Source organism: Myripristis murdjan, chromosome 24, assembly GCF_902150065.1.
Source record: "Myripristis murdjan chromosome 24, fMyrMur1.1, whole genome shotgun sequence".
NCBI lineage: Eukaryota > Metazoa > Chordata > Actinopteri > Holocentriformes > Holocentridae > Myripristis > Myripristis murdjan.
The window spans coordinates 13,994,610-14,022,009 of NC_044003.1; the positions used below are offsets into that span (position 1 = coordinate 13,994,610).

The 27,400-nt window shown below is 40.3% G+C and overlaps 1 protein-coding gene across 2 annotated transcripts in view; it reads right to left on the bottom strand.

The window, feature by feature from the left end:
* Positions 1-231: 231 nt before the first annotated feature.
* LOC115356151 (exostosin-1-like) overlaps positions 232-27,400 on the bottom strand; it is a 257,153-nt gene continuing 229,984 nt past the window's right edge. For both annotated transcript variants that reach the window (XM_030047193.1, XM_030047192.1), the window contains 4 exons: positions 17,464-17,553; positions 7,046-7,206; positions 4,214-4,385; positions 232-437 (listed from right to left, as the gene is read on the bottom strand). In XM_030047193.1, the coding sequence (XP_029903053.1) occupies positions 252-437; positions 4,214-4,385; positions 7,046-7,206; positions 17,464-17,553 (609 nt within the window). In that variant the 3' untranslated portion in view covers positions 232-251. The remainder of the gene's footprint in view (positions 438-4,213; positions 4,386-7,045; positions 7,207-17,463; positions 17,554-27,400) is intronic.

Sequence of the window (27,400 nt, forward strand, 5' to 3'; positions counted from 1 at the left end):
TGTGTACTGTCACAGATAAGGGCTACGCACAGTCACATATGGATCTCATCCATGCATACAGATATGCAGTGTTTGATCGTAGAAATACACAGTAAAACGTTTCGTGTGTTTTTCTGTACGCGCCCTCATACGTCTGTATATCCGTGCCTCGACGGCACAGTCTCTCTTGTGTGTCTCCAACTCGATACACAAGAACACACACACACCCTCCATCTGTCTCTCTCTGTGATTCAGTGTGTATCCTCCAGCGCTCACAGCCTCTCGATGTCCCTGTATTTCTTCCTCAGGATGGAAACCTGGTCCCGGAACAGCACAGGGTCCAGCCTCATCTGGGAGTGTACCAGGGGCATGAAGCCCAGCCAGTGACTGAAGGCGTTCATGCAAGTCTGTCGCTGGGCGAAGTGGTCCGGGTCGGCCCACCGAGATGCCTTGGAGCCCTTGGTGGGGAGAGACAGGAGACGGAAAGGGAGGGAGAGGAAGAGTCTGTTAGAGGAATGGAAGAATCGATGAAAGTAGCGCTATAGTAGAATGCTGCAAATTATCATTTACCAAAATCATAAAATATTCCTCTGTGTGATGAAAAAATGTTTGAAAACCCTCTAAAGTGATGATTAACATGCTCAGAATGACACTGTAATAACATTTTGAACTGATAATATAACAACATTTATGGTGACTGTGAAGTTTATATTCTTTAATTGCCATAATGACACCTCTTAGGCTTCTTCATGTGTTTGATGTCACTTACTTAATAACCTTGCTTACTAAAGGCTGTCTCTTTTTTTGTTGATAATGCTCCTATTATGTAAGTGGAAGGCTATTAGGGATGTTTATGCTTGGTTTTATTAGACACATTTAGCGACTGCAGTGCAGGACCACTTTGTGCCTTCAAAACAGCCTGAATACCCAACAAGGCCTGGACTTGACAAGGTGCTGGACACGTTCCACAGGGCTCTTTGTCCATGCTGAGTCTCAGATCACGTCACTGCAGAATCTGTGGCAGCAGACGCATGCTGTGACCATCCTGTTCCACGTCATCCCAAATGTCCCTACTGGGTCGAGATCAAGGGACTGAGCAGTAGTAATCCTGCTGGGTGTGCATTATCCTGCTGGAAGTTTCCACTTGAAAAAAGGTAGATGGTGGCCATGAAGGGATGCACCTGGTTAGCAACTATTTAGGTACCACACTGCACCGACATCAGACAGGATGGATCCATAGATTCATGCTAACCTGCTATCAGTGTGTCACAACAGAAACCGGGATTGATTGGACCAGGCGGCGTTTTTTTCCACTCTTCTACTTCCAGTAGGCCTCAGGTGATGTTCGCCACAAACCTTTGCTCAAATATGAAACTCTGGATCCAATGCACTCTCTCTGCTTTTATCTGTTTCTTTTGTAAATGGGACTGCATCCTCAAAATTCTGCTCCTGCTTTGCAAATGAAATAATTATTTTGCTCACAAAAGCTGACATTGTGTTGCAAATGGAATACGTAGCTGGCTGTTCTGTGACTGTTTCTTTGGCTGATCTGTTATATTTGTCACGTGCGGCAAACCACTGGGCCATTGACAGTGGGGTTATAAGCTTCCTTTTTTCATATTCAAACACACATCCAAATGTCATGAATTAAGCTCATATCTCCCATAGATAATCTGTTTTTGTTTCAATCCTAAGTCTCAAAAATGTTAAGAAATCAGAGATGCATGATGGCCCGCTCAGTATCAAGGCAAAGGGTGTAATAGACTGCCAGTTCACTGCAGGAAAGTGTGTCAGTGTCACATTTTGCATCGCCTTGGAGTGAGGAAATGCATGGTTTTATGAAAGGGCAGTAATGTGACATAGTATAAAAGGAACAACAGAGTCCGCATAAGGAGGCATAAGGAGATAAGGAGATGGGTCAAACACATGGATTTTCTAATGAACGTCCCAGTTCAGAGTCCAAGTCCATGCAAACCCAGAGTTTGTTTTGCAAACTAACATTCCTTACCCCTACCCTTAACCCTAACCTAACCTTAACCTTACTTTATGTATTTTATCTAAAGTTAACTAACGAGCTAAGAAGCTAATGTTCATTTAGCTAGAGATTAACTAACTACCAGCTTAGGCTTCTGCATGTGGTTGTACTGCCTAGTAGAAGCAAAACACATGACACTGACACGCTTTCCTCTGGTGGACCAGCGGGTCTATTTCATGCTTTGTCATGATACCGGGTTGAGATGACATGACTTATGAGGCTTATTAAGTGTGATCCTCCAAGGTCCGGGGTTTGATGAGTTGTACGTTCAGCTCTTCTTTACGTCAGTGTAGTACTGAGCTGTTCACTTGCAAGCCAACAGAATAAGTCGAGACAGTCTCCTCTTTCCTCTCTCATCATCAAGGCAATTTGCCCGCAGGACTGCAGCTGAGTCGGCGTCCGAATCTCGGCGTAATTGGACTGACCTTGAACCAGCAAAGCAAAATTTCACTGGGCACACATTCCTTTTTCACATGTGGTTGTGCTGTGGCACCAAAAATCAAACAACATTCAGAGTCTAACATTTAGCAACAGAAACACCGAACCTGCTCTGCATCCTTTATATTTTGCTTATCATTTGTTTTCATTTGTTTTCCTTAGAATTTGGTTGTAGTTGTGCCTAAAATTAATGAGATCTAGCAGAAAAATCAACCTTTTCGGAGTGGAAGTATTCCTACTATATTTTAATCCAGTAAATGGCAATAATATTGAACTTCAACACTTGTTTCCTGGTCATTCATAGGAAAGGAAAATGGTTCATCCTGATTTTACAAGTTAAAAGAAAATGCAGCAATTTTGGAGGATTACTATAACAGCAAAATAACAAGTAGTGTAATTAATTATTGCTCATATGGACTAATAACCAATCCAGTAACCCTACTTTTGGAATGAATGATGAGTAATGAACAAAGTGTAACCTTTTTTGAGTAACAAGTGATGGTAAAACCCTCAAAAACTTTGTAACTTATACGAGGGTAAAGGAGTATTACAATTCCTTTACTCTTTCATTAGAAACCTGGACAACAGGGCCTCAAGGGAGAGAGGTTAGGGAAAACACATTTACAGTGTAAAAGCAAAATTATGTTATATAAAACTAACTCCATGAGCAGGCGAGAAGTGAGAACTTATGGCCGAGGACTCCAACATGAGATCATCTGAGCAAAAAGCAAATGCATGTTTTTTTTAATGGTTAATGGTATCTTGGAATTGTGTGAGGTATATATCTCTGTGTTTGGCTGGAACTAAAGACACTGAGCAAGAGTAACAGAGAGGAAGCGAGACGAACACAGTGTTAGATACAGAATGGACAGATTTGAGTGCTTTTCCTTGTCTCTCATTTGAGAGATCAAGAAAAAAAAGAAAAGAAAAGAAAAAATGTCAAAAGCGAAACTTGGAAAATGCCAATCAATCATACTTTGTGTCCCCGGAAATTCTCCCTAAAATCATTCAAAGTTCCCTCAAAGATGGAAGTGTAGCCGTTTCCTCCAACTTTTCCACATTAAATAGCTATCTGCTGTTGCTTGGAGCAAGGTAACAAATCAGGGGTGAGAGAGAGACAGGGGGCGAGAGAGATAGAGAGAGAGAGAGGGGGAAAAGAAAGCGATATTTAGAAAGAGAGAGAGCGGGGGAAAGAAGAAGTAAATCTAGGTTTGCCGCGCTGCCTTCACAATTAAGACATTAATCACAGAGTCCATAGTGCCGAGTCATCGTCCTGCCTCTGGTCAGGCCATCAATCAGAAGCTGACATGGGGCTAGCTGCACCACACATACACACACACACACACACACACACACACACACACACACATGCAGGGATCTCCCAGGGAGAAGGTCAGGGCTGTAAGAAACCTGAAGCCTCTCCACCATTGCTTATCTGGCTGAAGGACAGGAGAATCTCATCCTCATTTCTACTGAGAAAAACGACCCAAAGAAGAAGGGACTTGGGCAATGAACCCATTTTGTCCAAAAATATGACTTCTTCCCACTCTTTTGTCTTGTCATCCTGCACAGCAAGCGGGCGGCCAAGACACCTGATACAAGATGTAATGGACAGCAATAATATTGAACGAGAGGGGGTTTAACAGTTAAATAGACAATACTCTACATTGACAGGCAATTAGGCTAAAAGCTGAGTGGTGTGTCCCCTAATGGCCTTATGTAGGGGAATCTGTGATTATAATATCAATGAAACGGCCTTACCTGGGTCATCATGGTCTCCTTGTACTGCTTCTTCTGGGTGACTTTGATCGGCGGTTGCTTGGTAACGGCCGACACCAGGAAGTTCATTAGGATGTCCTCGCAGTTAGCCATGCGGTCCACCATAGTCAGCAGGCTGGCTGGGACATAGTAGGTGTACAAGTAATGGTAGTACCTGGCACATGAGAGGGAGACACTCAGTAACTGTAATGCAGTATGTAATGCAGTACACACACACACACACACACACACACACACACACACACGTGTAGCAGATGATACAAGGAAAGAGATGAGTCCATTGTTATGTTTGGTTCAACTGTTTGGTCAGTTGAAGATTTCATTATCCCAAAATCCTATAAGGTGTCCATTCTATTCTATTCTATTCTATTCTATTCTATATGGCTGCTGTGTGGTGCACTATCAGCAGGGTGGGAGCACTAGATCACTGTCAACACTGCAACCTCCCTGCCAAGGTCTACCAGCCACCTCACTCTCTCTCTTTCTAATTTGTGTGCGTGTACACACACACACACACACACACTGTGAGTGCACACATACTGTCCATACATGCACACCCCTTCTCTCCACCTGTCTGTCTCACTCAGTGTTCGCTCATGTTGCTCTTCTTTCTGTCCCGCAATGTATCTCTCACCCCTTCTGTCTCTTGTCCTGTCTCTCTCTCTTACTCTCTCTCCATATCTGTCTTTTTTGGTCTTCTCTCTGTCTTTCTCTCTCTCTGCAGACAGACAGGCTTTCCAGAGTCTAAATAACAAAAGGACTAAAGAGGCGCATCGAGCGTCCTAACAATAGAACAATGAGCAGCGACTCAGGGAGAGAGAGCTGTTTATCTGTATGACAAGATGCTTCAAATCCCTCTGGAGAGCCACACTCCTCTCCATTCAATTTACCGCTTTGCTTAATACTTTAGTTTGACTTTTTTTTTTTTTTTTTTTTTTTTTTCCAGTCCAGGCATAGTGCTTTTGACAATCATTTTATGAGATAATGGAGAGGTGGAGAAAGATTGTATTATCCCATTTCCTTTTCTATTACCCCACTGAAGAATAAAACATGACTGGTAAGAGATGAGTTTTAATGTGGTTTGTATCTTGCAGAGTGAGTGTAAAAGTCTTTTGGCTAAGTTTGAATAAATCAACTAGACAGCAAGTGCGAAGCAAATGCACCACAAAGCAAATGCACAACAAAGCCGGACGGGCAGCCTGGTGACAGTTTTACTTGCACGCATTCTCCGCTCAGATCAGCCATTACACTACGTTATGTTATTTTCTGGCATATTTGGCAGTTCTCCTTTGCAACTTTTATGTCAGCCAAAAAAGGTGGTGAGCTCCGTTCTGCACATAAAAAGACGAGTAAATTGAGTTGAGGTGGGTTTGCCTTTCATCACATAACTGTGTGCATAAACATGTCATGTGCGGTGTAATCAGCTCATAGTTAAATCCACACTGCAACAGTGTAAAAATCTTTCAAAACTGCTATAATAACACAACTTGACACAGATGGGTATTTTACATATGGATTTCTTAAAAAAAAAAAAAAAAAAAGGCAGTGAATTACTGGCAGTAATTCCTCTAAAAATTTGGATCAGTTTTTTTCTTTTTTCTTCACTTTTTTCATTTTTTACCACTATATGATGAGCCCTTACTGACCCACATGAGGGTTTTATTGATCTAATTCCTTTAGATATAGACAGAACTTGACTGTACGCCTGCTTGCCATTTCATTTTTTATGTTGTAAGTTATTGCAATCAAAAATGTGTTATTTTGTAACTGCGACAAATGCAGCTGTGTACTATGATGTATCCAAATCAGGCCCCTTTTGTACCTGTGTATTATGAGTATTATAGGTATTATGAGTTGCCACATCAGAGAATCATTACCACATTCATTTTCTTCCGGTATGACGTCTATAAATTCACCAGAACATCACTGACCAGACTGGCAGCCTTTACTGGGACTGGCACTGCATTTTATAACGTGTGTGTGTTTGGTGGAACATCTTCTGAATTACTTTATAGCTGTTACACAATAATTTAGACTTTTTAACTGGTTAGTAATGGTATTTACCTGGCTTTTTAAAAAAAAAAAAAAAAAAAAAAAAAAACTAAGTCATTGTATCGTGATTTAATATATACCTATCAACAGATGATTCATTTTCCGCCATTTTTGTGCGCTCCGACAGTGCTTGAGCTGAAGTTGATGAAATGATCCCCAAATTTCTGATTTGCAATTTTAATTTTGTCTTTCAAGTTCATTTTTTTTTTCACAAATCCTAAAGTTTAACAAGTTCCAAGTTGAAATGAATGCACTAAAATAAAACTTCACTGTTATGGGACAGAGGCTACCAATCATGATGACCATTGCTAATTGTACCATTTAACAATGATTGTGTGTATTTAATGATGTGGCTAAAAGCACCATTGAACATATGTCATGTTGTAATTGTATATGCAGTTTGTAATTCAGCCAGACTTTGCTGAGACCAGAATCTGTCAGTCATGTTATGTCTGACATCGTTATTAGGTCATTTTTACTCTTTCTCTGCATAAACGATGATTAGAAATAAATCCCAATATTCTATAATAAGTGAAGAAATTGGTTTTTATTCATTCCTCCTTTCCCAAAAAGTATGAAGGCAGTCTATAACCAAACTGAATGGTGACACCATCACTCAGTCATATGGCCACAAAAGGTTTCTAATAAGTAGGCAGGGAAACAAAAACATGGGTTGTATTTTGTGTAAATTTCGCTGTAGAGAAGGCCAGACTGCACACACACACACACACACACACACACACACTGCCACACACACACTACCTGTGATAGAAAGCTGCCCCAGTCAGGACCATGGAGTAGTCGTTGGTCCACTTGGAGGTGTAGGCCCATCGGGACCTGGAGCTGTCCCAGTAATGACTCCTAGCCGGATACCCTACGATCCGCTCTGGAAAACTCTGCCAAACGATAAAGGCAAAATCCACCTGAGGAGAGGAGTTGGGAGGACAGAGGAGAGAGGTGAAAAGAAAGGGAAACAGGAGAGAAAGGAGAGAGAGCAGACATGGAGGGGGAGGGAGTAGAGAAAAGCGGTAGAGTGAGTTAAAAAGGACAGGAAAGTATAGGTGATAAAAAAAAAAACAGTTTGCCCAGTGCGGTAGGTGAGGTCTAATAAAACAGAATGGCATTTAGCCTTTACAGCCAGTGCTTCTCTTCTAAATAATAATAATGATGATGTGCCTTGCTTATGAACTTCCCTAGTAGCAGCATTTCAGCACTTTCCATTGTCAGGACACATTTTTCTTCCAACCTGAAACGGTTCCCAGCAAAGCACATGTCATTTGGGCATTGATATCAGAATAGTTTCATTTGCTAATCCAAGCGCAGCACTGGGGAACCGGGTTGGCACCGATCCCCAAAACTATCAGCGCATCTCCACTTTGACTGTGCTGTTATCAAAGGCAAAGGGTCCTCGAATCCCCTCAGAGCGATCCCTTCCCTGGGTGTTCCTTCTGCTCGGCATCCCTCTCAACCTCCCTACTTTCTCAGTAAAGAAGGAAATTTCTCGCGGTGGTTTGCGGAGCTGCTGGTGTCCTTGAAGAGATGAGTTTGAGCTACCTGAGAAAGTGGGTCTTCTGAATTCAAAAACACGACGGAGACATGAAGACAGACACAGTGGAGAATAAAAGGATCGGCACATAAAAAACACACACACACACGCACTGGCACACACACAAATACACACACACACACACACGCTACTTTGCTTTTGTGAGCCAAGGGAGAAAATTAATTATCAGAAGACTAGAGGTAGAGAGACAGCGTTGGGGAAGAGAGAGCAGAAAGTGGATGTTCTTTAGCGATACCTTGCGGCGTCTGTCATGACATGCGTGAGCAATTACTGTGAAACGCCAGCGTTAAGCCGAGAGAAAGGTTCAAGATGCCACTCTCAATGGAGCCTCTGATGAACGGACGCGTTAAGCTGTGTACATGCACAGTGTGTGTTTGTGTGTGTGTGTGTGTGGGAAACAGAGATGTGTCAGACGTCTCCAAAGCTGAGCTGAAAGGATTAATGATATCATGCAAATATAATTTTGCCTTCAGAGATTAAAAGGCTCTTTATTATGTGGCCTGGCGTGTCAGAGCGTGTGTGTAAGAGAGAGAGAACTCGAGCCAGTGACAGAACCCTGATTCCCGCCACTCAAATCTGTCTGTCTTAATTATGAATTTAAAACAGAGGTTTGATGTGATTAACGGACAGATGCAAGGGCTGAAAATTAAAGACAGCGACTGGGGAAGGGTGGGTGGGGTGTTGGGGTACACGCAGAGGAAGAGAGAGAGAGAGAGAGAGAAAGAAAGAGAGAGAGAGAGAGAGAACAAGAAATGCAATGCATACTAATGTGTTTTTCAAGGCCAGAATTGATCCAGGGAGCACAGGAATGATCCAGCAATGGATCTGTTACAAATCTCTCCTGACATTTGGATTTAAGGTGTTGGATGTTATGAGACGAAATATAGCTTTTTTCCATTCATACACATGTACTGGCCTGGCTCTACTCGCTTTGACTTGGCACGTGAGCCCAGCGCGAAGGTGTGTCTTTAACGGCAAAGCCCCACTGGCCATGCTGACTAGTTTGTCCTCCCTTCTCTATCAGCGTCCCGCATGAGTTATAATTTAAAAAAAAAAAAAAAACTTGAAATGACTGCTTCACATGAGTATTAGTACAACTTTAAGATTTGGTTAGATGGTTAGATTACAGGTGGCAAAGCTGGTCAGTTTCTCTGTGACCAAAGATTGATGACGAAGCCCGCTGACGGTGCCGCAGCCCACTTAGGGGAGATTCTGGTGTACTTTGGCTCGACTCTGGAGATGGTCAGCTCGGCTCAACTCGGCATGCTGAAGCTGGTAATGGAAATGCAAATCAATGCAGCACAGTTTGATTCAAAAAGTGCCGATGGAAATACAGCAACAGAGTTACAGCACATTACAGAGCTTCCACCGTCCGCGGCCTATTGGCTTGGTCTCTTTGTCGACTGTGTTGTGAGAAGTTGTGTGCAATCTGTTTACTTAACACCCGCGAAATGTGTCACATTTGTAGCTATTTCTGTCTGATTTCAGGGTTAAAGGGTGAGGGATACAATAAAACGAGCATGCCTCCTGCAGCTTCATTGTGCTGTGTTGTTGATGAGCATTGACACTGGAATACATGTTTTATTTTTATTTTGACTTGCCATAGTCGTTGTTTAGTCTGTTATATAACCCTGAGAGTTTAAGTTTGCTTTCCTGTATCAAATTAGATGTGGCTCTTTGAATGTCCCAAATTCTCTGCGACAAGTATATCAAATGAGAAAATATATATATATACATATGCAATATAGAACTAGCACAATTTAAAACTATGAAGTTATACATTCTCAAAGGAGCAGTTCCACTCCTTACTGAAAGTGATTCTGAATAATAAAAAAGGAGCACTGTATTTGAGGGATATTATTTTTGTCTGGTGGTTGCTTTCACTTTTGTCTCATGGTTTTGTTCCAGAACTCTCCACATTGCTGAATAAAATATTTATTTAAAAAGCCTTCAAAAACTTTAAAAAACAACCATTAAAATTTCTTTAAATAAGACCAGATTTGCCACTACTCTCGGACTACCAAATCACATCCACACACTGAAAATGGCTTCCAAAGCACATTGCACAGGAATATGCTTGGCCGCCTAATGAGAGACAAAAGCTTCGTTATTTATTTATTTTTTTTTTGCACTCATATTCCCTTCTGTAATCTGTCGTCGTGGAATAATCATACATTTAATGAGCTGAAACAATGCAATTATGAAATTGGCACAGCCACTCCTCCACAGAGGTACTTTAATATGAAAAGGTCCTATTAAAAGTGTAATGTTCCCTCTCTCACATTTTCACTCACTTGACATATTTCATCTTCTTCCAGTAAATCCCCTCGCCATGTTTAAAGGCCAATTAGAGCAATGGGTTGCTGAGCAGGGCAAGGATTCACTCCAGCTCCTCTGTCACTCCCTCCCTCCCTCCTCCCTCTCTCTCTCTCCCCCTTCTTCTCTCTGACAACCCAACAATTTCTTCCTCTCGTTTCATAAAACAACCACGAGCCAATAAAAGTTTAGTTGTACAAACTTATTGTAATGCCGTAAACTGTGACGCCATAAAGTTTAATTGGAATCCCTTTAGCGGGGAAAAAGGTGAACACTGACTAGCTCCAATCAATAAAACATCACAGGGTTTAAAGATATATTGAATCTCCTGGGCTCATTGGGCCTCTCAATCTATTATGGATCACTTCTTTTACTCGCTGGAAAGCTTGAGAGAAACGAGGTCACTACTTGTGAGGTCTCTCCAATCAAGTGGGAGCACGGATTTGGCATCTCAAATTAGGCCCTCTCTTGTTCATTTCACTTTGACTTAAAATGCCCGAAACTCTTGAAAAAGACATGTCGAGAGCAGAAAGGTTAGGGGTCATTTTAACTTTGTAAGCTGTATAGAGTGTCAGGACACAACACATCAAGCGGTACAATCAGCCGGATAGCGGTAAGAGAATGGATATCAAGAAGCAGCGGCGGGGCAGCGGGACTTGAGGTAAGCTGACTTTTAAAAGGCTTTGAATTTAGGGAGCAAGACAATGATTGGTTAACTATGAAATGTGCGCCAGTCAGGAACCAATAAGCTGATGGCACCTGGAAAGTTTTTTGACTGAACTAGCTCTGCTCGCACAGCCATCATTTGTAAAATATGACTGCTACTCATAATGTTGCTGTCTCATGACAACATCATTCACAAAAAGGGGACCGCAGTTTCCAAATATAATCATACAGCATCATGGGACCCAGTGGGCAGACTGGTCATGGGCCAAGGTGGCACTGACTGATTTTCCCTGCTGATTGGCTGAAAAGGTGTCTCCTATGACATCATCATTGTTGAAAGGGGCACACACAGCCTTAACTCCCTGCTCTAACCTTGGCAGGGGTCTGCGCTCTACTTAGTGCCTTGTTGATTTATTATTTGATTTCATTTTTCATTTCTGTATGAAATGCTTTTGAGATTAGTTCCTGCGTATTACAGGAACTGTAAAAGCTCCTTCAGTGCAGCTCATAACTCAGTCCAATATTTTGCTTACAGGTATTTATTCTTGTCAATACAAAAAGGGATGGATATCTGACCAAGATGTTGAGTAATAATTGGAGACAGTCAGTGATTATGCCTGACTGAAGGATCTGTGCTAAAACCTGACAGACGGAGAAGCCAATTTTACACACAAAAGCTGAAATTTGAATCATAAATCAATGTAGAACATATTTCCAGGAGTCGAGATCAGCAGTCCTGCTCAGAGTGTTTATAAATAGAATCCATAAAGAGGCTCATGTAGAGGGAGAAGGCCACATTCAATGAAAACCCATCCTTTACTTAACATAAATCATTTTCATAGGGCCTGGGCGAGTTACTGTTAGGCTTAGGTTTCTCAAAGTGGGGTCTGGGGACCCAATAGGGCCCTTGTGGATGTTCTGGGACTCCTTGAGGGGGTCACAGTGGTCCTCAAGGGCATCATACACAATCGCTATCATCACTTTTATGCCAGCCCTACATTTTAGTTCTACATTAACAACAAAACTTTTTGCACATGAATCCCTGGAACAAAACCTGACCAAATCAGGACCTGGGCCTTAATGTGGATCGATTTGGGGTTTGTACCATAAAAACAATCACTGGCTGTTGAGAATCCCTGATTGAGAACACAGAGAATTCCTACTTCAAGATTTTTAGACATTTAATATCAGCATAAAGCCTACTGGCCGGGTGATGTCGACCATGACAGATTTACCTTCCCAGAATGAAATCCTGATGAAAGATTTAAACAATTTCTGAAAATGAACTTGGCTGTACACTGATAACTTTGTATAAATCGATGTGAGGTTTTGCACGTACAGAGGTGCAGTGGACCAAAGAAAAAGAAGCACAAGCAATTGTGCAAGATCAAAGCTTTTTCTTATCAAACGTTGCCAATATTTCCATACACTTCTACCTGCAGACTCTGCTAACTCTGCTAACATGTCAAAGTCTTGATTAAAAAAGAACAGACACAGCATTAGCTCTCCTGACAGTGCTTTAGTCAATTCACTGGTTTCTAATTTGTTCTTAAACAACTGTCGGTGCAACAAACCACTGGGGTATTTCCCCTATCGTTTCTATTCAGTAAGATGTGAAACTTTAATCAAAGAGGTGCTCCATGTTTTGACAGTCTAATGATCAGTAAGAGAGAGATGGAGACAGAGAGGTAATGGCTCGCACAAAACTCCTGGGCCTTTGAAAGCTCTCTGTTTTTCATTACACCAACTTCACTCTGTTTTTCTGCTCCTATCCCCCTCTATCGCTTATCATTCCCTCCTCTTTCTCCTTTCCTTTCCTTTCCTTTCCTTTCCTTTCCTTTCCTTTCCTTTCCTCTCATTTCCTTTCCTTTCCTTTCCTTTCCTTTCCTTTCCTTTCCTTCCTTTCCTTTCCTTTCCTTTCCTTTCCTTTCCTTTCCTTTCCTTTCCTCCTTTCCCTTTCCTTTCCTTTCCTTTCCTTTCCTTTCCTTTCCTTTCCTTTCCTTTCCTTTCCTTTCCTTTCCTCTCATTTCCTTTCCTTTCCTTTCCTCCTCTAATCTTCTCTTCTTTCAATCAATCAAACTCAATCAATCAAACTTTATTTATATAGCGTCAAATCACAACAGAAGTTATCTCATGACGCTTTACAGGTAGAGCAGGTAAAGACCACGCTCTACAAATTATAGTAGAGAAACAAGAAACCCAACAGATTCCCTCCTGAGCATGCTCTTGGCGACAGTGGAAAGGTAAAACTCCCCTTTAACGGGAAGAACCCTCAGGTAGAACCAGACTCAGGGTGGACGGTCATCTACCTCTACCGGTTGGGTGGGAGGGGAGAGAGAGAGACAAGGAGACAGAGACAGGGAGATAGGGACAAACTGGGACAGCAGACAACAGAGGACAACGTCCTCTTTTTCTCATTTCCTTTCCTTTCCTTTCCTTTCCTTTCCTTTCATCCTCCAATCTTCTCCTTTCCCCTGCCTTCTTTTTTTCCTTTCCTTTCCTTTCCCTTCCTTTCCTCTCCTCTCCTTTCCTTTGGGCTTTATTAATGTAGGTTTTTAAGAACTGCCAAGACAGTTTTTACACTCAGAAAATGACAGCATTCAGGAGAGACAGAGTTTGTTGCTGCAAGCCAAAACTTCAATAAAACACCTTCAGATGAATCTCATTACACAACAGTTTAACTTTTGAAGCACTGATCAAACTTTAAAAGGCAGCAGGGGGTAAATTACACTAAATGCACTGGGATGAGAGATAATGAAGGTTAAAGCACTGTTCGCCACTGAAGGATTTTTTTTTCTCTGCAAGTAAGGAGGAGACCTTAATAAACCTGACTGCTAAAGGGTAATTGTAGACTGTAAATTGATTGTAGATAAAACATATATCCCTGAAAAACGGGACCTGAAAAAAGACGTTTGATTTTTGCAAAGCTTGGTCTAATTTTTATAAACAATATCCCAGTAAATAACCTCTATTACCACTTCAAAAATACATATCAAGCTTGTGTTAGCTGTCACATACTGGCATTCCCCGCATCAAGAGTCAAACCGGAAGACTAAACCAATTAAAAAAAGCAATCTTAGCATCATCTACTACAAGAACGCACATGACACAAGTAATCTGATTCAAAATGGGATTGTGCTCATCCTTGCTGTGCAGCTCCTCACCCAGTCTCTAAAATATTGATGTTAGCAATCTCAATGTGGCTCCCTCGGTTAAAAGAACAGAAAATAAAGCAAAACAAATGGCTCAGTCTTTAATAAATCCCTGCTTTCATTTCAGTGTCTTCTCCAGCTATCTTTGTCGCTAAAAGATCAGCGATTGGAGCTATTTTAAAACTTATGGATAAGTTTTGTATCTGCAAACTTTCCTCACATCATCAAGCTCAGAGAATCGTTTTTTTTTTTTTTTTTTTGTGATCAAATGTTTTTATTTTGAATTTGAAAGGCATCTTCATACATTCAACAGCACAGTGGCAGTCAAAAATGTTAAGGCACTAAATCACACAAAAGGTCAGTGAAACATAGAGAGGAACTGACTCCTAAAAAGTAAGCATGACACACGAAGTAATTGAATTTAAACTCAAATCGTGGGGAATTTGAAGCATGTATTACCTGACTTGGGAGCATTTCAACGCTAAATGGTGACTGCCTCATTTCACTGAAGAAACAGTTTTTGCTGTAAGCTTAAACATAAAAAATGCAGACAGGCTATACAACTATGGGTTCATATAATCTTTGATCAGTGCCTCTCTCACTGGTCTTCAGTCTAACTTTACCAGAAAAACCGTGGCTCTTTGGTCCCGCCCATTACCACCAAACTCCACCAAGGATCTTATTTCTAACATTTCCTCCGAGAAATGTTTGTGTAAAACTAAAACTGAAAAGAGAAAGAGTCCGCACAACTACTGTGCTCGCTTCCAAAAATCTTGTGCTTTTGGCCTTTCCTCATGTGTACCTGAAAGTACAGTCTTCTAAAAGCAGTCTGTCTCCCTGATGTATCACTGCATAATACTGCATCATTTTGTAAAGCGACAGCACAGTCTGAAGTCCTTGTGCAGGTAGACAGAGACTCTCTCTAGTCACATCTTAACAAAGAAAGTAGTGGGTGACAATATACGGTGTCTTGCATAACTATTCAGACCCCTTGTGCTCTAAAGTTATTTCAAAATGCATTTATTCAGGTTTGTTAATGAGAGTTCTTGGCAAAGTACTCCATCGAGCTGAAAAAAACATTTTAGAAGTTTTTGTGGAAAATTTCAAAGAATAGGAATCCAGTTTGAGTGTTTATTTCAACTCCATTGCTCTGTTTGGACTAAATTGCCATCTTTGGCACCGCATGACTCAGATGGTATGTTAAGAGAGTGTTTAGTGGTTCATGTAAGGACAGTGTTATGGTAAGTGATAAATACTATAAGGATTATTCTTTAAAGCAGTGTCAATCTCGCATGGAAGAGAGTTCAGGAGGTCCTCAAGTAAAGACCAAAAATAATAATAATAATAATAATAATATTTGACATACATAAATAAGCCTTGGTCTTGGCAGAAACTTAGGCAACGAGCAATTCTGCCAAACATAAATAATGCAGTTAAATAGAGCTAGTTCAAAGCATATTCCTCACAAAAGGAAAAGTAATATTTTTTTTTTCAGCACTGGTAAACGAAAAAAAGAGTTGAAAAATGTCAGCTCAAGTACATGTAGGACATGAATTTCATGTAGTCGGGTCATAGATTGAGCCACATGTTTCACACATGTAGCTCATTTGCTTTACAGCCTAAGTTAGACCAGACAGCAAGTCAGTATATATCATGTGGGCCGATATATATGCACTTGGTCCCATTTCCCCAAAAGAATTCATGGCCTGTTTGAGCGCTCTTTCAGTTTGGGGGAGTTCTTTTAGTTTGTTTCCATATAATAGTTCAAAAGGAGATGTCTATTTTTGATTACGTTATTTTGGTTATGACACTTGCTGTTAATCACTGAGCACCAAGACTACCTAAATTGAACTTCTGATTCACTTTAGGTGCTGAAGTTTTGAATTAGAAACTAGATGAAGGAAGGATGATATCACTAAGCTTTAATAGAGGAAACTCGCTTGGTTGAAGATGTTATCACTAAAAAGATTTGTTAAAAGCTAAAAAGAGAATAGGTAGAGCAATTTCTTGATGCATTCTATGGCATGAAAAGAGGTGTAGCAATTTTAATCACTAAAACAGGATCATGTACCCCAGAGAAAAATTATTAAAGATAAAATGGGAAGATAACAGTTGTTGGCTCCATGGGTTTTTCATAAATATAGTAAATAAAATTGGCAGTAACAGAAAGGAGATGATACTAATGGGAGGGGACTTTAATACTGTGCTGAATGGTAAATTAGATTAACCACCAGCAGATCAAGGGCCACCGCCTAAAAATCCAGAGAGCTAAATAATGTTTTAAAGGAGGTTTCACTGATGCATGGAGGCACGGTAATCCTAGAGGGAAGGATTTCACCTTCTATTCTATGCTAACTGTAGATATGAAAAATTAATATCTTTTAAACGCTGGCGACTTAATGTCTAAATTCTATTTGAGAGGGTGATAAAAGAACTAAAGCAGGATTTAAAGAAATATTCCCAACTAAATGATGACGCTAAAGTATCACCATCAACTTTATGGGAGGGAGGTAAAGCTGCAATTAGAGGAATGAATAATAGAAATAAAATCCAGACTAAAAAATGCTCTCAGAAAAGCAATTTCAGCAATACAAGTACCACTCGAATAGGATGGTTTAAAAAAAATAATAATAATACACCATAATTCTAAGAAAATAATGGCACATCCAAAAGATATAGCAGAAGCTTCTGCAGCCCACTAGAAAAATCTGTATGACAACTTGGACTCTGACTTCATAGGGAGCAAAAAAAAAAAAAAAAAAAAAACTGACAGGGGGCATCTGAAGAGTTAAGACCAATTTCACATAAAGAAAATATGTGATACTGTAAGAAACCTCAAAAATAATAATAAATCCCCCACAGGACAGAGAGGATTCCAGAAAATGCTTTGCAGGAGGTTATACCAGTGTTGGTTAAAGTTTTTAATTATGCACTGACCCTCCCAAAACTTGGTAGTCTTGCACTGGCCACCATTGTGTCACTACACATAGCCATTACGCAGGGCTCTGCCTAATTACAGTGCTCATAGTGACTATTAATTGATCACACCTCTAAAAATCAGTCCACAATTACATCTGTATTATGTGTGACACAGTGCAACCGACATATTTTCCCTCAAAATATAAAATAAATAGGCTTGTACAAAAGCGTAACACAGGTCACTGGTTGATGATCACTGGAGTGAAGTGTTTTCCATACTGAAATTCCCAAAACATCTGTTTTAAATAGCATTGTCACAACACGATGTGCAAAAAACTGAAGGGGGTTTGATTATTTTGGCAAAGCTCTGAATCTGAGCTTGCAGGTGTAGCTGTGTACGCTCAGACTGTAGAAAAGCTGCGAGCCGTCTGTCGCCTCTGATCCTGACGCCGGATGACTCCCTCGCCTCATTTTGTTGATAAAGCATCAGTGTCGCGGCTCACTGGTTGATAAAGCATCGTGGTCTCGCCTCATTGGCTGATAAGGCATCAGTGGCTCACCTCATTGGTTGAGAGAACGGAGTCCTCATCCAGACTGAGAATGGCATCAGTGAGGATGACATCATGGGGGAAAAAACGACTGCTCATAGTCTGGGGGGGCAGAGAGAGAGAGAGAGAGGGAGAGAGAGAGGGAGAGAGAGAGAGAGAGAGTGTGTAACTTTAATACATCAATACAATTAATGCATTAACAGCAGTATTAATGAAACAGATGGCAAAACAGATGTATATTCATTTATACTAGAAAAATTACACTATCAAATACAGTTGGAGTCAATCTGTGATGTTCACCTTTGTATGCTGACGATGGTTTATAGCTGAAATGTGTCAGACAATAAACTGAACTTACACTACACTACCTATGAGTGCTCATTCTAATTCTTCTTTCCCTGAACTTGTCTTATTTACTACAACAGAGGGAAAAAAAAACATCCTACAAAGAACTTTCCTAAACTTTCCAGGGTCTGAATCCATCCATCGGTTCTATGTGTGGGTGGCTGGAGTGATGGTGATAATGATGATAAGTCATGCCTCCCACTCAAGACACAACATGTCTTGTAGCTGCATTTTGACCAGGTGAGGCCACAGTCTAAAGAGGAATAGAGCCGTGAAGCGAGTGGGGCTATTTTTACGGTTCACCAAGTAAAGATCCCATTCATTTTCCCAGTTGCTTTGGACTTTTGATTCTGTATGTTTTTCTCTGAGCAGCAAGACGACTAGGTTTCATAAGAACTATTTTTTGTCTTAATGTCCTTTCTCTGGACATCAGTCTGATGTTATTTAACCAAAAAAAAAGGAAGAAAGAAAAGAAAAAAGAAAGAAAGAAAGAAAGGAGGGTTCTTTGTCTCTGCTCACTGACTGATTGATGCACTATACTTTCTTATCTCTGTGGGGAAATTCTGCGTGTGGTACAATCATCTATCGTGCAAATTAACTCTCACCTCATACCTGAGCATCATCTAAAGTAGCTCTGACTCTGACAAAATGCAAAGTGCAGGTACACCAGTGCCTTTCTCTCCAAACACTACATTCTCCCTGTCAAATCTTCACAGACCAAAGCAAAGCAAAGCAAATCAAGAAAATTGAATTTTAGCAGTGAGGTATGAAGGGAACCAGTCAGGAGCAGCGCAGAATAGACCCAAAAGAGTTTCTGATCAAGTGGAGTAAACAAGAGAAAAAACACAAAAAGGGATCTAATGTTGGCTGCAAACACAGGAGCATTTAGCAAAAAGCACTTTCTTCAGTAGTTTTCGAGGGTTGAGGTTGAGTCTCAGTCCTGTGGTCAGCTTGAACGGCTGCTGAAGAACAAGACTAAAATGTGAGAACAAGAATGGGACACATGGCGCACATCAAAATACCAAAGTGTTCAGACATTAGGGCCACAAACCCAAGATTAAGGGATGATTTTAGTTGTTGATTTGGAGTGAAGGGAAACTATCTGAAGGGAGATCAGCCTGAGTTAGGCCTATGGTTGATCGGTTGCTTTCAAATCAACAATATGTCTCTTCCTTTTTTTTTTTTTTTTTTTTTTTTTTTTTTTTTGTAAACAGAGGCCTTGAATTTTGGACAGAAACAAGTAATGTCCCTACAGTCCCAAAGGCCTTGGTACAAGCACAGATTTGTCTTTTTCCGCTGTAACCCTCAACAGTTTTTTTTTTCTTATCTTGACAAAAGAAAGGACTATGATCAAAAATCAATCAATCAATCAAAATAAATAAATAAATAGATGATGCAAGTGGGCTACAGCAGAACTTAAATTAGCCCAACCCCTTGAAAATTAATGTATTTTGGATAGCTGACACATGAGTGACATGCAGCTAAACTTTTAAGGCAAAACAATCTTTTTAATGTAATATATTATTAACAGCTTCCAAACACTTTTGAAGTACAAATAGCCTTTAAACCACGTAACAGATAGTCCTGGCAATTAAATTACAGGTTTCTGCAAAACACTTTGAGACAACAGCAGCATCAAAGAAATCAGTTATTGTGGCATGCAGGAAAAAAAAAAACTGAGCAATAAATAATAGACTCATTTAACGAAGAACAAATAGCCTTTAAAGCAGCACAAACATTAGGTCTGAAATGACAAATATGCAGGTCTGCCAGTGAAACAAAACAAAACCAAAAAAAAACAGCAGTTGTTTGCAAACTTTTTGTGACAATATGAAACCACTTGCAGTGACGCACGCACAGACACAAACTAACCAGTGAATAACGGATTGATTTACTGAAGTGCAATACTGTAACAACAGCAGGATTAGATCAGTAGGCTACTGAAGAGTAGCGCACAGTTTGTAGTGGGGAGGAAAAAAAAAAAAAAAAAAAAAAAAACGAAGAGGCTGTGCATTTGACCGGTTGGATAATCGAGGTCCGGCTGTTTTCCCCTGTTTTACATTTAGAGGGTTCTCTAAATGTTGCTGAAACCTGTTGCTTTTCCACTCAGTTTGAACAGATGAACAATGCATTCCATCTCTTCATCTCCAACCTCCACTGACACAGAAACATAATTGCATTTTGCAGATGCCTCAGCACTTGTTTACTGATTATCCCTGCAGAAAATGGTTTATTGCCTCAATTTACTTTTGGATGAAGAATTCCAAAGTCTGTTGTGCAGCCCTGAAGCAAACAACCTATATCTGTCTTATGAACGTGTGTGTGTGTGTGTGTGTGTGTGTGTGTGTGTGTGTGTGTGTGTGTGAATTTGGTACTCGATAATACACACTCCTGTTTGTTTGGTTTGTCATCATGGCTCAGATATAGAGAAACCATCACTCTGCTACCCACTGCTGTCACCCTGTTGTGTGTGTGTGTGTGTGCCCATCTTTATACAGTGCCCAGTATTGACTACAGGAAAAAAAAATACAAATACAAAAACAAAACAAAACAAACAAACAAACAAACAAACAAACAAACAAACAAACAAACAAAAAACACATTTTGTTGCCATAGTGAATATAGACAGACCTCATGCATACATTTTTATATAACACACATATTGTTCCCTCATTTTGATTAATTAATGCCCTAACATTCATTAAATCACAACTTTTCACTGAGCGTATTTAGTGTGTGTGTGTGTGTGTGTGTGTGTGTTTGTGTTTCTGCCAATGTGAAACACTGAACACTCCCTTCTTCAATCCTATTGGCCAGCTCATTCATCAAACCAGGAAGTTATTGACAATGGGGCAGCCGTCATGCCAATGAGGCTGCAAGTCTTCCCCAACAGTCGCTCAGCAGGCAGTGGGTGTGGCTTCTCATCAATGAAGTGAACGGGTGTCGGCCTCAAGCCTTTTTGGTTCAGATCCTTGATTTTCTACGGTATCAGAAAAAAACTTGCTCGCTTTTTCAATAAGCACTTTTCAAAGTACAAAAGCCCAGAAAATCCCAACAAACATTTCTCCACAGAGTTAAAATCCAGGAGAAATCAAAGGCCGTGCTGTGTGCTTACCGATCAAACATGTGTGAGCTTTAATCAATTGTCAGGCTGGCCGAACAGGAAGTATTGTAAATCTTGATCCATTAGCCTAAAGACGGCTGCTAATGATATTACTGACTTGTAATTAGAGTGTGAATTATTCAGATGTTTCTGGAGAAAATGTTTAGAAACAGAGAATTTATTCTGCTAAGCTGTAAAGAAGAGGGTCTGAAACACCCACCGCCATGAAAACACTGATATTGGGTTGTAGTTGAAACAAGAGAAAGAGGAGAATTATGGATGGAGGTCCTCATGTTAAATTTATCCATTAAACACATATTGTTACAGCAGTTTTAATTCAGAGGCAGTGCCAATCCAGAGGCAGAAATAATCTCGCTGGTTGAGATTAGTGGGTAGTGCCAAAGATCACAGTTTTATTTTGGGAGTTTCTGCAGAGGTAAAGGTTATTGGCAGAGTTAAATAGGGAAAAATATAAATGGATAAACACAAACTTCTTTTTATCATTCATTCACAAGCATTGTACTGCCTATCTTTTTTAAGGAAATTATTTTTTTTTTAACATGGACAAGAACTTTGTAAGTTGTTTCTACACTTATCAAATCTGTTTAAACTTTTTCCACAATTGCTTGGCGTCAGAAAAGCAGACTGTGGTTTGGCAGGTTAAGTGGTCAGAATAAGAACAAGCTCAAAATAATATTGTGAAGGTGGTTGATGTTGTCTAAATGATATTCTTATTTGTCAAGTCAAGCGGACACTGAGGTCGATACTGACCACCAGACCACCCACTCAACTCTGAGTATCATAGCCATAGCTTTATTGAGCTTGCTTTTATTTTGAAATAACGTAAACATAAATATAATGTGATGTAATGTGGACTATGTATGTGTGTGTGTGCGTGTGCATGTGTGTGTGTTGTGCATATTGCTGTGTTTGAGATGTTTTTACACCTGGCTGCAAAATACATTTTCCCTCTTAAACTAAAAAGCTAATCTAAATAAACTAAATAAATGTCTCCAAAGTAGATCTTTGAAAAAATTTAAGTCTGCTAAGTAAATTGCCCCTATTTTTCATTTAATTTGGCCACTCAACCTTTAAAATGATCAAAATGAACTTTCAAGGGAATGCAACTGATGCAGCTAGGCTAATTTCTACTTTCTTTTCAATTAAATGAGCTGACTGACGTGTCTGAGAGAAAGAAATCAAGTATACTCACAACTAATAATAATAATAATCAGTACTGACAAAAAAAGAATATACAGTATATCTAATTAAGATAAGCACGATTGCTAAATTGCTCAAAAAGACTTCAGGGTACTTGTTCTCACATTTCTTAACCTGTTTATTGTTTTTTTTTTTTTTTTTTCTACTGGCACTTTTGGCCACAGTGATTTGCGTTTTCCTGCCGAGTCGTGCCTGCCTCCAGGTGCGTTGGGATGATATCAGATGGCCTTCATCTGACTTCATCTGATGGGCTTCAGATGATAATGTCATCCTCTAGTTCAATCTCATCATCCCGTCTTTGTTTTTGAGGCAGTAAATGGTAGATGCCGAGCAAAATCAACAGCCTGAAAATCCATGATGAGAAGTCACTGGCTACCGACAACTGCTGCTGAAAGAGGGCGTCGGTGTCATCATCACCTGTTCTAATGGAAATGCAAATCCCAGTGCCAAATCAAACCAAGTTAAGCGAAACCAGCACATGTATGGAAAAAAAAAAACCTTTATATGTGTTTGACTTATAATGGGCTTCATATTTACGGTAGAATTGATCAATGCTGTATTGACTGTTTGTGAGAAGGCCTTAACTTGAATGAATTAGAATGTGAGTCTGTGATTACATCGTTTGATTGTGTTTCTAATGTGTTTGCGGTTGTAAACTGTAACTGTTTCAGAGGCTTGATTTTTAACCTTTATTTAACCAGGTGAATCTCCCTGAGATTAAAGAAACATCTGGCCAAGAGGGCAGCGCAAAATGTGAACCCTGCCCGCTGTAAAATTCTGAGGGAAACAATGAATGCTTACAGCTTTGTGACATTTTTAGACCAAAAAAAAAACAAACAAACAAACAAAAAAATATATATATATCAGCATTGGCTCTGGTGTTCAAAACCCCTATCGACTGAACCCTACAATCTGTATGTATCTACCTGTCTGGTGCTCGCCCCCCGTCCCTCTGGCTGGTGTCAATGCCTTCTACCTCTGGACAGAGATAAGGTCCCACTGAGATGCCCTGCAGTTCAATGGCTTGACCCTTATCTTTTTCTCTCTCTGTTTAGGCCTTTCCCTCTCACTTCCCTTGCTATGATTCCTGCCACTTCAAGGGGAATCTTTGGAGATATCGAGCCAGCCTTTCCGTGGTCTGCGAATCACAGTTCAAAGATAAATTCACACAGCTAACTGCAACACCATCATCTGATAACAGGCTCAGGCTATGGATAGCTCCTTTTTTCCTCATGAAAAAGCATGCACGGTTGCTTTTGTAATTAATGTTTTGCAAAATGCCCTTCTTTTTAAATGGCAGTACAACATAACCGCTCTCCACTGTCTCACTCAGTGTGTCAGGGCTGTATCGTAGTTGAGTTTATTCCACAGACCACTTGTCTGATGACCTGACGTGTTGAATTTGACTTCTCCCGGCCTCAACCACTAATGGATGTTGAGTCAAAAATTTTCCTGCCTACCTAAAAATCTGAATCTGAAACTAGATAGCTTTCCACATTACACTTCCAACAATTTCAAGGATTTCACCTTTGCAAATCTGTGTATCTTAACAGTGTTCAAGGCTCTACACTGTCAAAGTCTTATGCATTGATTATTTTGATGTTGAACCACAGGCTAAAGGTACAGAGCAGATTTACAGATTGATCTTGATACTTCTTATCATTAACTAAACTCATAATTATTTATTTATTTATTTATTTTTGTTTTTTGCTTATATGTTTGTTACTTTGCTGTTGTAGAGGCCTAAACTGTCTTTGCTCTCAGTCTTAGCTTAGTTTTGACATCCTCAGTACCTGTTCTTGACTTGACTTTACCTTTATTTACCCTGAGCAGCTGGGGGTTAAAATGCAATGCTCAAGGGCACCTCAGCCGTTCTGATTAAGGGCAGAGTGCTTTTTATTGACTCCACCTGACACCCACTCAGTTTTTTCCTGCTGGTCCGGGGATAGACCCAGCGCCCTTCCGGTCACAAGCCTCCTTCTCTAAACTTTAGGACAAGCCCTTCAATTACACTGTAAGCCTCTTGACCTGACTGATGTTCAGTCAGGCCTCGCTATTAGGTCTTACATGACCTTTGAACTCTTGACAGTTTATGGTCGTTTGGCACCATTTAAATGCATACCTAAGGAGTTAAGGTCGATAGTTGTAGATTAAATCATCAATATGAAATTCAGGGTGTGGGGTTAAGACATGCATGGTGATTGATGAAGGTAGGTTACATCCAAGATATTATCTGCAACTGCAGGGAGTCTGTAACTCCTGCATGTGACAATATTGATGGGGGAGTCAACATCGTCCAGGTCACAGGACACACCACACCAGGACAAGCAGCAAGTGATTTGGTTTGTCAGTCCCTCTCCTAAAAATGAATGGTACAGTTCATTGGCAACACTTCCTTTTGAGCTCTGCAAACTGAAAGACACAGAGCGTTGGGATGATTAACTTAAATTAAAATTAAATCACATTAAATTATAGAGGGAAGCTGGTAAGGATAATAATAAGGAAGGTGGTGGTTTTTCACAGGATATAACATATTATAGCAGTTCTCTCCATAGAAAGATTACAAATTACTTTACCTTTACTTTACTTTCTAAAACACAGATCAGAACACTAACAAACTACATTGCATCTAACATGCAGAGTTGGGACAAAGTGTAGACATTTTCCCCAATGCCTGCCTGAATGAGGCTAAATGTAGTCTACAAAAGGAAAATGAATGCTGTGTAGTGAATACTACCTGATAGTTAATCACTGATTTTCACTTGTGTCTGATGTAGTGTTGTTAGTACTTTTGTGTAGAATCCATAAAATAAAAAAAAATATCATGAACGTATTTCATTTCATGCAGTGCACATTTCCTTTTTTAATTCTGTTCTTGCATGCAGATGTCGGAACAAAAGGGGGCTTTCATTAATTATGATTATACTGTAATAAAATAACAATTATAAAGTTAAACAGCACCACTGAAGAAATAAACAAAAGAACGAAGAAAACACAAAGGACAGCTGTGGTGAGAAAAAAGACGACAAAAAAGAGGGAGCATATGGGACACAGGATATTGCACTCAGTTTGCAAAGTAACTAATCAACAGTGGGCATGCACAGCGCTTATTGTCTTAACAACACATCCACATATGGAGAGGACAGAGATAAAGAGAGTGTGAGGGAGAGAGAGAGCGAGCGAGCGAGAGAGAGAGAGAGAGAGAGAGAGAGAGAAGCTTGATGAAGGAGCGTATCTGCTTTGTATTAAAGCTTTCAAAACCAACACTGCATCATTCTGCTGCTGTATTCTATCAAGGCAAATGACAAACTGAGTGAGTGTGTGTGCATGTGAGTGTGTGTGCGTGTGCATGTGTGTGTGTGTTTGTGTGTATGTGCGTATGCGTGTGTGTGACACGTGTTCTATTATTATAGTGGGAACAAACACCATGAGTGTTTGGAAGGAGATACACTGAAGAGCATCTGTCTGGGCTGCACTACAATAAACCACATGACTAATTACAGGCCCATAGACACTATTTGGTAGAGGTAAACACACACACACACACACACATACAGAGACACACATACACACACACTGCCTTTGAGACGTGTTTTATTGTCAGCAGTGGAAACATTGTTCTTGTTTTTTCAAGAGGGATCGCTTACACGGAAACAAACAGAAGCAATTAAGAACAAAAACAATTTGGATTAGAGGAAGAGAAAGTCGAGAGACATAAGCTTCATTTCTAGAAAACATTCAAATTAATTGCAAGTGAATAATTCAATTAAATCCAATTGCATTAAAGAAAAAAAAAAAAAACAATCAAATTAAGATGCGTTTCCATAACATCTGTTAAAGCGAATTAAACGGCTTCCCCTGGGCGCCGCATAATAACGGTCATCATTATCTGATTGTTGCTGCGAGCAACTAGTTTCTTTGCTGTTGCTGACCACTCAAAGAGCTTTACAGTGTATTTACATTCACCCATTCTCACACACACTCACACACTGAACGCACAGGCTGCCATGCCAAGCTGACAAACTCTCTGGAGGATCAGTCCAGGAATCTTCCCATTACCAAGTGAACGCTCTGCTTCCTGAGCCACAATTTTATACTACATTCTACCATCAAGCATTTTTTATTTGATATGACAAAACGCACATAAAACAGGGTTGATGGAAACAGTAACAGTCAAAGAGGTGGAGCAAGAGTGAGAGAGAGTGGGGTGTGGGTGGGTGGGGAGGGGGGGGGGGGGGGGGGGTCAGGGAGAGAGAGAGAGAGACGAAGAGAGGGGATTGATGTAGTAGTCAGCAGAGAAAAAAAGACTAGACTGAAAGAGAGAGAGAGAGAGCAAGTAAGAAAGTGAGAGAGAGAGTGAGTGAGGTTAAATGGTTAAAAGAGGTCAAATGGTTTATATTGGAAAGAGAAGAGAAGTAAAATGCAGGAAAGAAAAAGAAAAAAAGTTTCAAATTCCTCCATCTCTGAAACCGAGATGTTGTGAGATATGCTCATATGTGCATGTATGTGAGGACATACAATTACAAGCCTTTATGTTTATGGTGGCAGTGTAACTTATTTTTTACACTTTGCGTGACATTATCCTGGCATTAGCAGGTGAAAGGAAGCTGGAAGAGGAGGAACATGCTGCTAATAGGGGGAATCGGTCTGTTTTATTAGCAGGTGGAGGCTTGGTCCAGCTCCTTACTGGGCCTCAGGTATTTTACCTCGTCGTGAGCCCGAGTGCAGCCTCAGATCCTCGGGGACTTTCTGACCGTCACAAGGCTACGGAGCAAAGGTGATCAGGCTTCTGCTCTCCGATCCCTCGTCTCTAAACTGACGGAAGTGCTTTTCCATTGCCTACTGCTAATCTCTTGGGGAAAATAGCTTACACTGGGGCGACAGTTAATGTGTTGAATGCATTACTCCCTGATGGAAGTTCATTCTTTTTCATAAGGAGAAACTCCATAATGGCAGACTCATTGCAGATGCATTGTATTGCTATTGAAGATAAAGCAGGCATTGGATTTTTTTTTTTTTTTCTATTTACATGCTGGGAATGCATACACAGTTGTGTTTGTCAGGTTGGTTTTACACCATTTTGTCAGTGAATCAGAGCTGCAAATTAACCAGGCCTTATCAATTTCACTCCAACAGAGCTGAGGCACATGATCCTTGCAGGCAATCAAGCAACCGATCCATTGTTTTTATTATTCTGCTAACTAGAGAGCAACCACCCTCTTCTAGGGAAATACATAAATTTTGCTCTTCACATTTTTGAAGCTCACACTTATTCGCCGT